A 12,082-nucleotide genomic window follows, 5' to 3' on the forward strand; every position below is an offset into this window, starting at 1 on the left:
AGTAGTCACCAAGTATAAATTTTCGTCAAGAGTATTCATTTATTTATCAATTAAAAAGACATTCCTTAAAGGGCAGAAATAAGAAAGGCTGCTTTTTGTTGGTGCAGTAGCAGCATGCTCGGATTTTTTCTCTAAATTTAACTCCAAACGTTTCTAGATTTGTCATGTTCTTTTCTTTACTCACCCCACACCCCTCAGGCACAACTGAAGATTTCCAACATTCAATTCCAAATATGAAATTTTAAAAAAACACATTATATATGAGCAATTCTATTCTCGGGAACTTGTCTGCGCGCGATTCGACATTCACACTTGCTTTTTGATGGGGTCACATACGGAGGTCTCAATTTAACATAGAGTAATCCTGAAACCTGTGAATGGATATATTCATTGGAGCAGCTTTGACGATTGGGTGCCTACAGACACTCGTCTTGTGGTGGAGCATTTGGAGGTTATTTCAAGTATCCTTTCGCCCTAAGTAGCTCAAATCGTCATTTAATACACAATATTGAACATTGAAACTTCTGTCACTGTTTTTGAGTCTTAAAAGTTATACCAGTAAGCTGCATATTCTAGTCTTCCTCAAGATACTAGTAGAATTCAGACTGCAAATGCAGTAAAACACGCTTGTTCTATTAATTGGCCGTGTCAGTATTTAGGATGCAATTATTGCTACTGTCTTTGTGGCTTTTCGACCAAGTTCAACTGGATTCATTTGCAAAAACACAGCAATCTACTAGGTAGTTTTATTGTTGACAAGGCCAGCACTTCGTGGAGAGAATTAAAACAAAATCTACGTGCAAAGAAAGTACAAGTTCCACTTATTTTATAGAAGTTAAAAACTTGGAAATCAGAAGACAGATTCTTATGCAAAAGAACGTATGTTACCTTTGATGTTCTCCAAAAAAATAAACCTGTGGAATTGCTTCACCCTTCGAACTTCAAAGGAGAGTCAACTAGTATAATGCCCTTGACTTCAAGCAAGCAAGACATAATGGAGGGAACTAAAGCCAGGTAACTGTAAGTTTTTTACTATTTTCTTTTCTCCATTTTTCTACCTTCCGAAAAGTCTCATCCAGAACATAGCAGCCATTCTCAAAAACACAGTTATCGCCAAAATGATGCATGCAAGTGAGCTCTATGCCAAAAGAATAGGCACTCTTATCATTGCCATATTACCTACTCAGGAATTAGATGCATGTAATGCTAGATACTCCACAAAGCTAAGAAAATAGAAATGAGAACTTCTCCATTGACACTCAATCATCCTTTTTGTGGCTTTGCAAAGAGAAAACAGGGTCACCCAGATGATCCTCATCAGCAGATTTTGCAGTAAGAGAGCTGTCATCGCCAGTGGCTGCAGATGAATCACTCTGCCTGGTGGTTCTGGTCAACTTAGATTGAGAGATCCCAGGAAGTTCAGTTCCAGAATTCTTGCCCACTACGTTTTTATATATGCCAAGAGCTTGAGCCATCATGCTAGCAGGATCAGCAGCACTCGTAGGAAGTAACAGCGTTGTGCCCTTCAAAGTTGAGAAAGGCAAACAGAAACAATAAGAATGTGAGCAAATAACTTACTCCTGACAGTTGACACAAATATAATGTAACTATTGTGCTTCACCTCCTTTGCAATATTACTGAATGCTTGGATATACTGCTCCGCAATTCTCAAACTTGCTGCCTACAAACCAAATATTGAAAGCTGTAAGCATGACTACGATTGGCGAAGGTACAATAAAATTTATATGACAATCCAAGTTACTAAGTGGATTTCGTTAATTATGTCTCTTCAATTCTTGTTGCATGTTATGGAGAACACTTTGCTGTAAGTTGGTGCATTACAAGTATGAAAGCAGCCGGCTGTTCCACTTTCAGAACTGCCAGAAGAGAAGGGATAGGGTGGAAGAAGGAAGAAGGAAATAACCCATTGCTGGATCAGGACCAGCACTGCTGGTGTTCAAAGAACCTCACCTCTGCACCACCATGCTCTTTAAGGGTTTGTGACACCATTGCTATCCCTTTTGCTGTAGCTTGTGCCCTAGCGAGGATTGCTTCCGCTTCACCTGATTCAATCAATAAGAAAAGAAAATGAGTGAGGAGAACCAGTGAAAGCTGAGATTGAAAAGGGCATTAATGGACTAAAACGTTATCTGTAACTTGAAACACCTTGGCACCACATTAAGGCACCAAATACTGTAATGGACCATGATGAACACCATTTATAGTCTTTAAAACCAAAGAGAACACACACACATACCCTAACCCATCCACTAAACCTTATCCAACAGTCGCCGTGGCGGATAAAAAATCAGTTCCTTATAAAAATTCTAGCACTTCTTTTGAGAGTTTCACTGGAGCAAAACAACTCTACTTTTTCCTTGACCATGAACAAGGGGAGTTGAATCTCACTAAAGTACAAGGAAAATGTGAAGTTCTAAGTAAACAAACCTAGCGCTCTGTTGACCTGGTCCATTTTTGCAGCTTCTGAGGCAAGGATCACTGAACTCTTCCTTCCATCTGCAATGTTAATATTTGCCTGCCTTTCTCCTGTTATAGATGTCAAAAAATATCATCATAAAAAAATCCTGCATGTCAGATTGAAATACTTGAAATTCCAAAAAGTAGCAAGCTGATATTTTACATTGGCATGGTAATCATTTCGCTCATACAAGGCCTTACTAAGTTATCAGCCAAAAAGATTTACAGTAAGTAGACTACACATTTAGTAAGAACAGATTGACTGTTAATGTTAGCTGCCACAGATGGTAAAACTTTTCGATAGATCTATGTGCACATGTACGTAATAAGCTGGTCGTCCCTGATATCATAAGAATAGGGGATGGCCCTTCTGCTGCTTTGCAAACTAACCAACAGGAAGAGGATCTATTACCTTCTGACTCCAGAACTTGAGCCCTTTTTTTTCGTTCTGCTTCAGCCTGCATCTCCATAGCCGCTCTAACCCCACGAGGAGGAGATATATCCCCTGAAATAAGAAGGATAACAGACATATCCAGCAATGTAAAGCCACAACCATTTTTTGTAATGATGAAAAAATCAGCAGAATAGCCCACATACTTATTTCATATCGAAGACATTTCAAGCCCCAATCTTGTGCAGCATCATTAATAGCCATCTGCAATAAAAGCGCGCATCAGAGGGATCAAACTCAAGCATCGTAGCTGGCAGAATTAGAATGCAACCAATATGGTTCCTACATCTAAATAGGCTTATGTACTAATACTGATCCCTAGCTAACATCAATATGGCCATAAATAAAACATATGCAACAGGTACTGAACTTGATGCTGATAATGACCATTCAACAAGCGACTCAGGATTCGTGTGCAGATAAATAGTGAAGTGAAGATGAAAAAAGCAGTATTTTGATGGTGAAGAGCAAAACATTCGTTATCAAGTTAAAATACACAACTAATTTCGCTAGATTCAGTATGAAACCTTACACCAGTAGTCGTTTCTCATTTAACTGTGCGTTCCATTATAGATGTTCCTCTGATTTCATGAAGCACATCTAAATGACAGAGCAAACAACTTCTCCAATATCAATGACCTTTATGGCTAAAAACAGTTGAAACTGCTAGTTCAAACCTATGTTCTGTTTTTACCCTCCTTTCCTTCCCACGAAATTTCATCTCTGATTTTACACGATTTATTAAGCATATAAAATTCTTTACTTCTTTTGGATGATATTTCCATTTATTAGTTTCATGAGATTCTTGTTTTTTAAAGTTGCAGTTATTCGTCCTTCAAATGTGCCAGACGAAAATGGACTCAGTTTTACCAATACAACGAGAAAAGTAGCATCAGACATCTCATAAAGCATACAGTCCACAGAATATGGCGAAAGAATCAGTAATAGGTGGATATTAGCACCCTCATCATGGATGCAGTCTTAACTCAGCAACTCTTACCTATTTATTTTATTAGTAAGTTGGTTATCTTGGAGTTTCTTCTTAACATCATTCTTAGACACCTAATGGTCAAGTTGACGAATTAATTTAAGTGGTAATTCACTTAAATTTTAATGATTAATAAAATAACTGAACTCACACAAAAAAGGGGAAAAACAAAAAAACAATACAGAACAAACACACACAAAAAGGACAGGAACACTACATGGAAAACCATAAATGATTGAAAAAAGGAAACAAGCAAGCATTACTGTCTTTTCTAAAATGTCTTCACCTGCCCAAAAATGAGACTTTCTATATAAACTTGCAAACATCTTATTGTCAAAAAAAGTGACAGAGAGATACAATCAGGGGCGGATCTATGTAGGGCATTGGGGGTGGCATGCCACCCGTGCGCTGGGTAAAATTTCATATATGTATTGAAAATTTACACAACAAAAGGTATATATGTAATAGTGGCACCCGGAGTCACTAATCCACTCTAGGTGCCATGGTTAAAGTGCCAACTTTCCACCTGCAAGATGTAGGATCGATACTCACTAAGTCACTGCCTATTTTTCCTTGTTCCCTTTTCTTCCTTCTCTTTCTGCTCCTTTTCTTTATTTCTTTTAATTCTTCAATCTTCATCTTTGCATTCCCTCTCTCTTTGTAGCCATTTTTATTATTTATTAAATTATATATTTGCTTTCCTTTTTGTTTTTCTAGATCTTTATTTGAACATGATTTTAATCATTTTCTCTTTGTATCCTTCTAATATATATATTTTTTTCTTGATTTCCAAATTTTTTGATAGTATCAAAATTGGAACTAATAGTCACCTGTTCTTACACTGCACAGTGACTGTTCAAATTTGGAACATATTCCTAGCTCTAACAGGGATACACTGGGTCATGCCAAATAGCACCAAGGACCTGCTGTCATGCTGGAATAAGGTGAGAAGAAGTGCAAGTGAGAAGAATAGATGGGATCTGATTCCTGCCTGCATATGGTGGACTATCTGGAAAGAGAGAAATTGAAGATGTTTTGAAGACAATGCCAACTCAACTCAAAAGATAAAAATGAATTGCCTACTGTTATTTCATTTTTGGTGTAAACAAGAATACACAGTGGACACAGAAGCTTTAATAGATGTTCTAGGGACTATGCAAGAAGATAGGAATTTTTGTTGTATATTTTGGTCCGTTCCTCTGTAATTATGGCCCAGTGTTTTGGATAGCGTGCGTCGACAAATAGCGACGAGGGCCCGCTTCACTGAGGCAAGAGGCGTGCAGCGAAGCTGCTCGCCTTTTTTATGTGAAGCGACAATTTATACAAAAAATAAAATATTATATATATAACTAAAAACTCAATAACAATAATATATTAATAAATATATCAATTCAAAAATTAAAAACTCAATAGATAGTCATAGTAGATTCATATCACAATATGCAATTAATTCTACTCTATAACTGAAAAAGGAAGAAATTTCAGGTTTGAAGTTTTGAAGTTCTCTGCCTCTGCCTCTTCCCAACAGTGAAGGAATTGAAAAATCAGAGCAAAAACAATAGCAAAAACAGGGTGCAATACTGCTACTCAATAGAAAACAGAGCAACAAAAAAAAAAAAAAAAAAGATCAGAAGAAGAAGAAAAACGAAAAAAAACAGAGCATAAACAGACTCTCTGTTCTGTTTTTTGCTGCACTGTTGCTCGACAAAAAACAAAGCAAAAAAAATAGAAAGAAGAAGAGAAGATCAGAAGAAGAAGAAAAACGAAAAAAAAAATAGAGCCGCAGACTCTCTGGTCTGCACTGTTGCTCGACAAAACACAGCAAAAAAATAGAAAGAAGAAGAGAAGAAGAAGGAAAAGGAAGAAAGAAAGAAAGAAAGAAAGAAGGAAGGAAGAAGAAGGAAGAAGGAAGAAGGAAGAAGAAGAAACCTGGGCTGGATCGACTTGGATGAAGAAGAGGATGGCAGAAAATTGAATGCTTTCAGGTTGAAATCGTCTTGGGTGGACTTGGCTGCTCTGTTGTTTGAAGGTTGAAGAAGAAAGAAACGTGAAATTGCTGCAAGCCCTAATGTTTTAAGTCGCTGGTCTTTTCTTTTAATGTCTGCGCCTTTTTCTTTCTTTTTTTTTCAAAAAGCGACGCCACAGCGCGTCTCTCGCTACACAGGCAGAGGCGCTCGCCTTTTACAATCGCAACGCAACGGAGCCAAAATAGCGCAGGCTGCTCGCATCGCCTCGCCTCACGCTATTAGCGCTGAGGCGAGCGCTATTTATAACACTGCTATGGCCAACACAGCCTTTGTGCTTCTGAATATAAAAATTGGTACCATCTCAAAAAAAAAAATAGATAGTATCAACAAAGATAACAATAATCTAGCTACGTGTAGATTGAAGCGGTGTATTTGTTTATTTTAAATTCTTATTTTTATTTTTTAATCATATTATTAAGAATTTGAATCAAGAAAATTAGATCGCATTGGACAAAACTTACTCAATTTGGTGATCACCTATTTATTTATGCACCAAAAATCTTGTATATCGAACTAAATTAATTCAAAATGGATCGAACCGACCCGAACCGAATTAATTCAACGGATCAAACCGACTAAATGTACCCTAATTCAATCAACTTTACTAGTGGCAAGTTTGCATTAAAATAGTGGCACCCGTAGTCATCAAATCCTAGATCCGACTCTGGATCATACAATATTCAAATTCTTCAAAAAGTCAATTTTATATCCATTCGGACATGATTTTACTTGAATAAACTAGATCTTCAGTGTTACCTCAGTACTAAAGCATAATCAAAATAGGATAACAATGTTGTAAATAGCGCTCGCCTCAGCGCTAATAGCGTGAGGCGAGGCGAGGCGAGCTGCCAAAGCTTATTATGAACCTTTCTATACTTTGCAGAGGAGAAAGACTGATCTTCTTATCCCCTTACCTGTCTTTGACTTCAGTCGGGCATTTCCTTATCTTCTTTGATCGTCGTTGCTCACGAGCCAGTTAAGATAGAATATCTTATATGAATAGGAGTCAGTGTACAAGGCAGAATAAGCAGTCAAGGCAGGACGGAGTGAACCAATCTCAGTCAACGGGACTCACAACGATCCAATAGAATGATAAATTGTCAGTTTGGTAAGCTGGTATAGAATCATCAAATCTTGAAAGGAGGTTGAACGAGACTCTTCTTTCTTCTACTGTTGGATTCGGTGTTGTAGAGGAACTGCTTCCTAGATTGAGATATGGTATCGACCAGGTATTTACATTTACATATTATATACACGTTACACGTTTTTTCATTCAATGATTACTCTCCTAGAATTTCTTTTCCACCTTTTCTCTACTTGAAAAGCCAATGGGCTTTTGTCTGGATGAATGTTGTGTCGGAAGCCGTGATCACATAGTCACTTCCACCCATATTGCTGTTACAACGGCAGGTCACCGGGAGTGAAGTAAACTCGGCTCCTGATGTAGCATTCATTCGGACCATTCGACGTTTGATTCTTTCTATCAGGGATACCGACGGCCCTGTGAGAGCGCAAAGCTACCAAGGTGCTTTCCCATGATGTGGCGTAGCGTTTTCAAAAAGGCGAGCGCCTCTGCCTCTGTAGCGTGTGGCGACCTGTAGCGTCGCTTTTTTGCAAAAAAAGAATGAAGAAGAAGGCAGCAACGATTTGTTAAAACAAAAAATTAGGGCTCGCGATTTCTTTACTCTTTCTCCTTCAAGTCAATAGCAGGCCTACATCAAACCAACGATTTCCTTTCTTCTTCAAGTTTCTTAATCAGGTATGCTTCTCTTCATCTCTTTTCTTCTTTCTTCTTCTCCTTTCTTCTTCTCCTTACTTCTTTCTTCGAGTTTCTGTTATGTGACTCTGTCCAATTTTTTTCTTTGTTCTTTCTTCTTCTTCTGTTCTTCTTTCTTTTTGTTTTGGGCTCTGTTTTTTATCGTTGCTGCTTCAACAGAACAGCGTCTGTGTTGCTCTATTCTTTCTTCCTTTTCTTCTTCTTCTTCTTCTTCTCTTCTTCTTTCTTTCTTTTTTTTTTGCTCTGTTTTTTATCACTGTTGTTGCACTCAACAGAACAGTCTGAGAAAAGCTTTGTTTTTTCATCAGTTCAGAGAGCTTCTTCAGTTCTTCTTCTCTTCTTCTTTCTTTTTTCTGCTCTGTTTTTTGTTTTTCAATTTTTCAGAGCTTCACTTTGGATTTTTGAATTTTTAATTTTTGAATTAATATATTTATTAATATATTATTGCTATTGAGTTTTTAGTTATATATATAATATTTTATTTTTTTGTATAAATTGTCGCTTCACATCAAAAAGGCGAGCGCTTCGCTGCTCGCCTCTCGCCTCTCGCCTCAGTGAAGCAGGCCCTCGTCGCTATTTGTCGTCGCACGCTATCCAAAACACGGGGATAACTACACTATAGCAAACAAAGCAACAAATTTGATAGTGAAAAAAAGTCAGTTAACGGTGAAATACAAAGAGAATAGGTAATTTGGGATAACAGGAACTACCAACATGTACACAAAAAATATACAACCTTCATGTCAACAGAATTAAGATGGGCTTAAATGGCCGACCCCAACTTGCTTGGGATTGCATATACAATTTGCAGTTTACACCAAATGAATAAATGTAGTAGACACATTACAATGAGCATTAGGACCATCGATTACGAGCATCACACAAGGGCCTTGCAGTATGAAATCCTAAATTAGAAAAAGTTGAGAAGAGGTTGACAGAGTGCCAGAAAAGATACCTGGCGAAGGGAGGTAAAGAAAGCCTGATCAGGAGCACATTTTCAAGTGTCCCAACCACGCATGCATCGGAAAGAGTGATAGAAAAGTTGAAGACATTACAATGAAATTTCTAGAGGAACACAACTTATGGGATAAAAAGATTCATTTTCAAGTGTCCCAACCACGCATGCATCGATAAGAGTGATAGAAAACTTGGTCACATCTTTTTTAAGGTATGGAGTGCACGGGCTGAAACACTTAAGAGTATTCAGCAAAGCACTCTTAAGAAAGTGGTTTCGGAGGTTCAGTAATGAGAAATAGAGCTTATAGAAGAAAGTGAATGCAGACAAGTATGATGAGGAGGAATGGAAAACCGAAAACACCACTCTACCTTATGAGTGCAAACTATGGAGGGATATCATGAAAAGATGGAAAGAGTTCAGCTGTAACGTCACGTTTAAAGTTGGTAATGGGATCAGGATCAGCTTCTGAAAGGACAAATGGTGTAGGGATGACATCTTAAGTGTCGAATACCCAACTAATTTTCCGCATATCGGGCCAGAAAGGATAGCATTTGACCAGTTATACAAAGAACAAGATGATGGATCATTATATAACTTAAGATTCAAAATAAACATACAACATCGAAAGATAAAAGGACTTCAAATCCGATAAAATTACCTTACAGACCAAATCTCACCCGATCAAAGCTGGACACATGGAAGTCTATAGGCAGGGGAAGTCGAATTTTCTAGGGAAGTCCTTCTAACACAAGTTACTAGGGAAGTCCTTCTAACACAAGTTACTGAAAAGAGAGGATAGTGGATGCCCATATTTCTCTGTTTGGATACCTAGAGCATCGAGAAAGGTTTGCTTGTTCACATGGATAGCAGTAAAAGCAGGGATACTAACTGCTAAAAATATAACGAAAGGGATATAACACATGTCAACTGGTGCTTCATGTGTAAATGGTTGCGAGATGATGTGAACCATTTATTAGAGCAATGTCAAGTTGCAAAACCAGCAAAAGGAGCATTAATATTGCATGCGCTAGGTGAACTAAGGCTCATGCTTTTACAATGTCTATTTGCTTTAAAAAATTTAAGAGAAAAATTGCTTGGTTGGCTAAAGTCTATGCTTCCCAACAAGTTTAGCATTCTTGAGTCACTCAAGGGTGTGGCCTAGTGGTCAATGATGTGGGAGGAAAACCATGAGGTCTCAGGTTCAAATCCTAGTAGGCAAAAAAAACACTAGGTGATTTCTTCCCATCTACCTAAGCGTTGGTGGGAAGAGTTACCTGGTATGCCTGATGGTATAGTTGACGTCATCATTAGTTGGCCCGGACACCTCTGTCATAAAAGAAAAAAAAGAAAGAGGGCAGCCTGTCTTGAGTGGTAGAGTTGTTTAAAATGGTAGAGTTGTTTAAAACCATACCAAACAAAGTTCTAGCAGGTAAATCTATCAACCTTATGGGACACTTATTTGATAAGATCAACTTTATGTGAAACTTACAAAATCAAAATTCAAGATAAGTAAATCATCGAATCAAAAATTCTTAGCTCAAATCTCCAAAATGAATAATCACATACAACAACTTGCATCTCAAGCGTGAAGAATCACATCCAACAGATTGCATAGGCAAATTACTCTATTTTCAGCTTCAGCTAACCATAAGTCCAAGGAACTGATCAAACAATCCACATGTTATCATATATGATAAAAAACAGATAGATACTGGACAAATGCTATTAATGAGCAGAAATAAAGGGGTCTGGGGCTAGAATTTTACGGAATATTGCTAGTAAAAGTCTCACCACTATCTTTTCATTCAAAGTGTCCCTTTCCTCAAAGGTCTTGTCCAGTGTGATCTTACCAAGCTCACTTCGCATAGTTGTCTGTGCTAGCTGAATTACCGCATACAGTGGATTCTCAACCCCATACGACGCCAATTTAGGGTCCACAATCTACAGTTAAAACAGCAAAAATCAAACATCATCAGCTCATTTCCGTGAGCGCACAACCAACAACTGCTCAATCCAAAGCTAGTTAAGGTTTTCTAACCTTGACGTAGAGAACACCATCAATTAAAATGCTGACATTGTCCTTGGTAATGGCAGATTGGTCCGGTATAGGAATTGCCTCTTCCTTTAGCGAATGCACATAAGCAATTTTATCCACGAAAGGGATCAATACGTGAATTCCAGGAGTCAACGTCTTCGCATATTTCCCAAACCGCTCAACAACATAAGCCTTTTTCTCAGGCACAATTCGTACTCCCCAATTAACTGGCGGCGGGATTTCATATCTTCATAAAAATCACAAATTATTCACAGAAAACAAAATTACAGTAAAATTATAGCAATATAAGAACAGTATCGAGAATTTTACCTCACGCTGGGGTCGCGAGCGTTACGGAAATGGCGGACGGAGGTGAAGAAAGGGGAGAGTTGGCGTGGCGGGAGCTTATTGGATATAAGAGAGGACTGCTTTAGAATCGGGGAAGAGAGAGTGGAGACTGCTCTGGTGGTCGGCGATTGAAGTATGTGGTTCAGCAGCCGAAGCTTGCTGAGGGAGTTCGACCTCGCCGCGTTCATTGATGTTTCTGTGAATCGGAAATGTGGATTGGACGTTCGAGAGAGAGGAAATGACTGTCGATTGACAGTCCGACGAAGGGAGGTTTCGCGATTTTACAAAGCCCTAGCAAAACCCATCGCCCAAGTCACGCACTTTGTCTTGTTCTCCAAAAGCCTATTGCACCGTAACGGGTTCTATAAGCTAAATAAATAAAACTGTGTCATTAGCACATTTTCATGGATAACGGATTTTACCGTTCTGGTTAAACCGGTGTTATAAAGTGAAAAGGGCAAAAAAAAGGAGGAAAAAAGTTAAAAATTATAGAATCGGAGACAACAAATGGGTATTTTACATATATACTTCGACTCTAATTGTAATGCAAACTATGGTATCAATGAACAAGGTCCAAGTATTTGCTGCTTAGCGAGCATTTAAGATATTCTGAATAGAGATTTTGCCGAAATATTAAGTTTAGACGGTTAAGTGTAGAAATGATCTTTAGGCTCAAGTGTGGCCACATCTATGCCCTCTCCTCCTTGTTTTGTCTTATTCTCTTTTGCCACTAATATCGGTCATCGCTCACAATTACACTTGGGGTCTCCCTCCATCATTACCCATTCAATGTATAAATTTTGAAGTGGTTCGATTCATAGTTGCGGATCCATCTATTCCATGACATCATTTATGCATTTTCTTTCTCCTTAGCCAGTATAGTTTGTTTCATATTCTATGAACGTCATTTCACTGATTTTTGAAAAACTATGCAGCAAAATATCCAATATGATTGGCTTTGTATCCATAATACTAGTGTAGGGTAAAATATGTTAATGATAGGTGATTGCATGAGAGAGT

The 12,082-nt window shown here is 38.1% G+C and overlaps 1 protein-coding gene across 1 annotated transcript; it reads right to left on the minus strand.

The window, feature by feature from the left end:
- Positions 1-796: 796 nt before the first annotated feature.
- On the minus strand, positions 797-11,630 carry LOC107818553 (uncharacterized). Its single transcript, XM_016644586.2, has 9 exons — positions 11,045-11,630; positions 10,718-10,961; positions 10,471-10,620; positions 3,076-3,133; positions 2,891-2,983; positions 2,449-2,547; positions 1,972-2,063; positions 1,622-1,681; positions 797-1,523 (listed from the first exon to the last, which is right to left on the minus strand). Exons 1-9 carry the CDS (start codon positions 11,248-11,250, stop codon positions 1,260-1,262), a joined length of 1,266 nt encoding a protein of 421 aa, XP_016500072.1. The 5' UTR covers positions 11,251-11,630; the 3' UTR covers positions 797-1,259.
- Positions 11,631-12,082: the final 452 nt, after the last annotated feature.

The sequence above is a fragment of the Nicotiana tabacum genome, chromosome 4, assembly GCF_000715075.1.
Source record: "Nicotiana tabacum cultivar K326 chromosome 4, ASM71507v2, whole genome shotgun sequence".
Classification (NCBI taxonomy): domain Eukaryota; kingdom Viridiplantae; phylum Streptophyta; class Magnoliopsida; order Solanales; family Solanaceae; genus Nicotiana; species Nicotiana tabacum.

Excerpts from the sequence above, each read along its gene's own strand:
- LOC107818553 (XM_016644586.2), bottom strand. The coding sequence starts at position 11,250 with ATGAACGCGGCGAGGTCGAACTCCCTCAGCAAGCTTCGGCTGCTGAAC. Across the intron at positions 10,621-10,717 it reads ATGGTGTTCTCTACGTCAAG|ATTGTGGACCCTAAATTGGC; the intron begins GTTAGAAAACCT and ends TTTTAACTGTAG. Across the intron at positions 3,134-10,470 it reads CTTTGAATGAAAAGATAGTG|ATGGCTATTAATGATGCTGC; the intron begins GTGAGACTTTTA and ends CTTTTATTGCAG.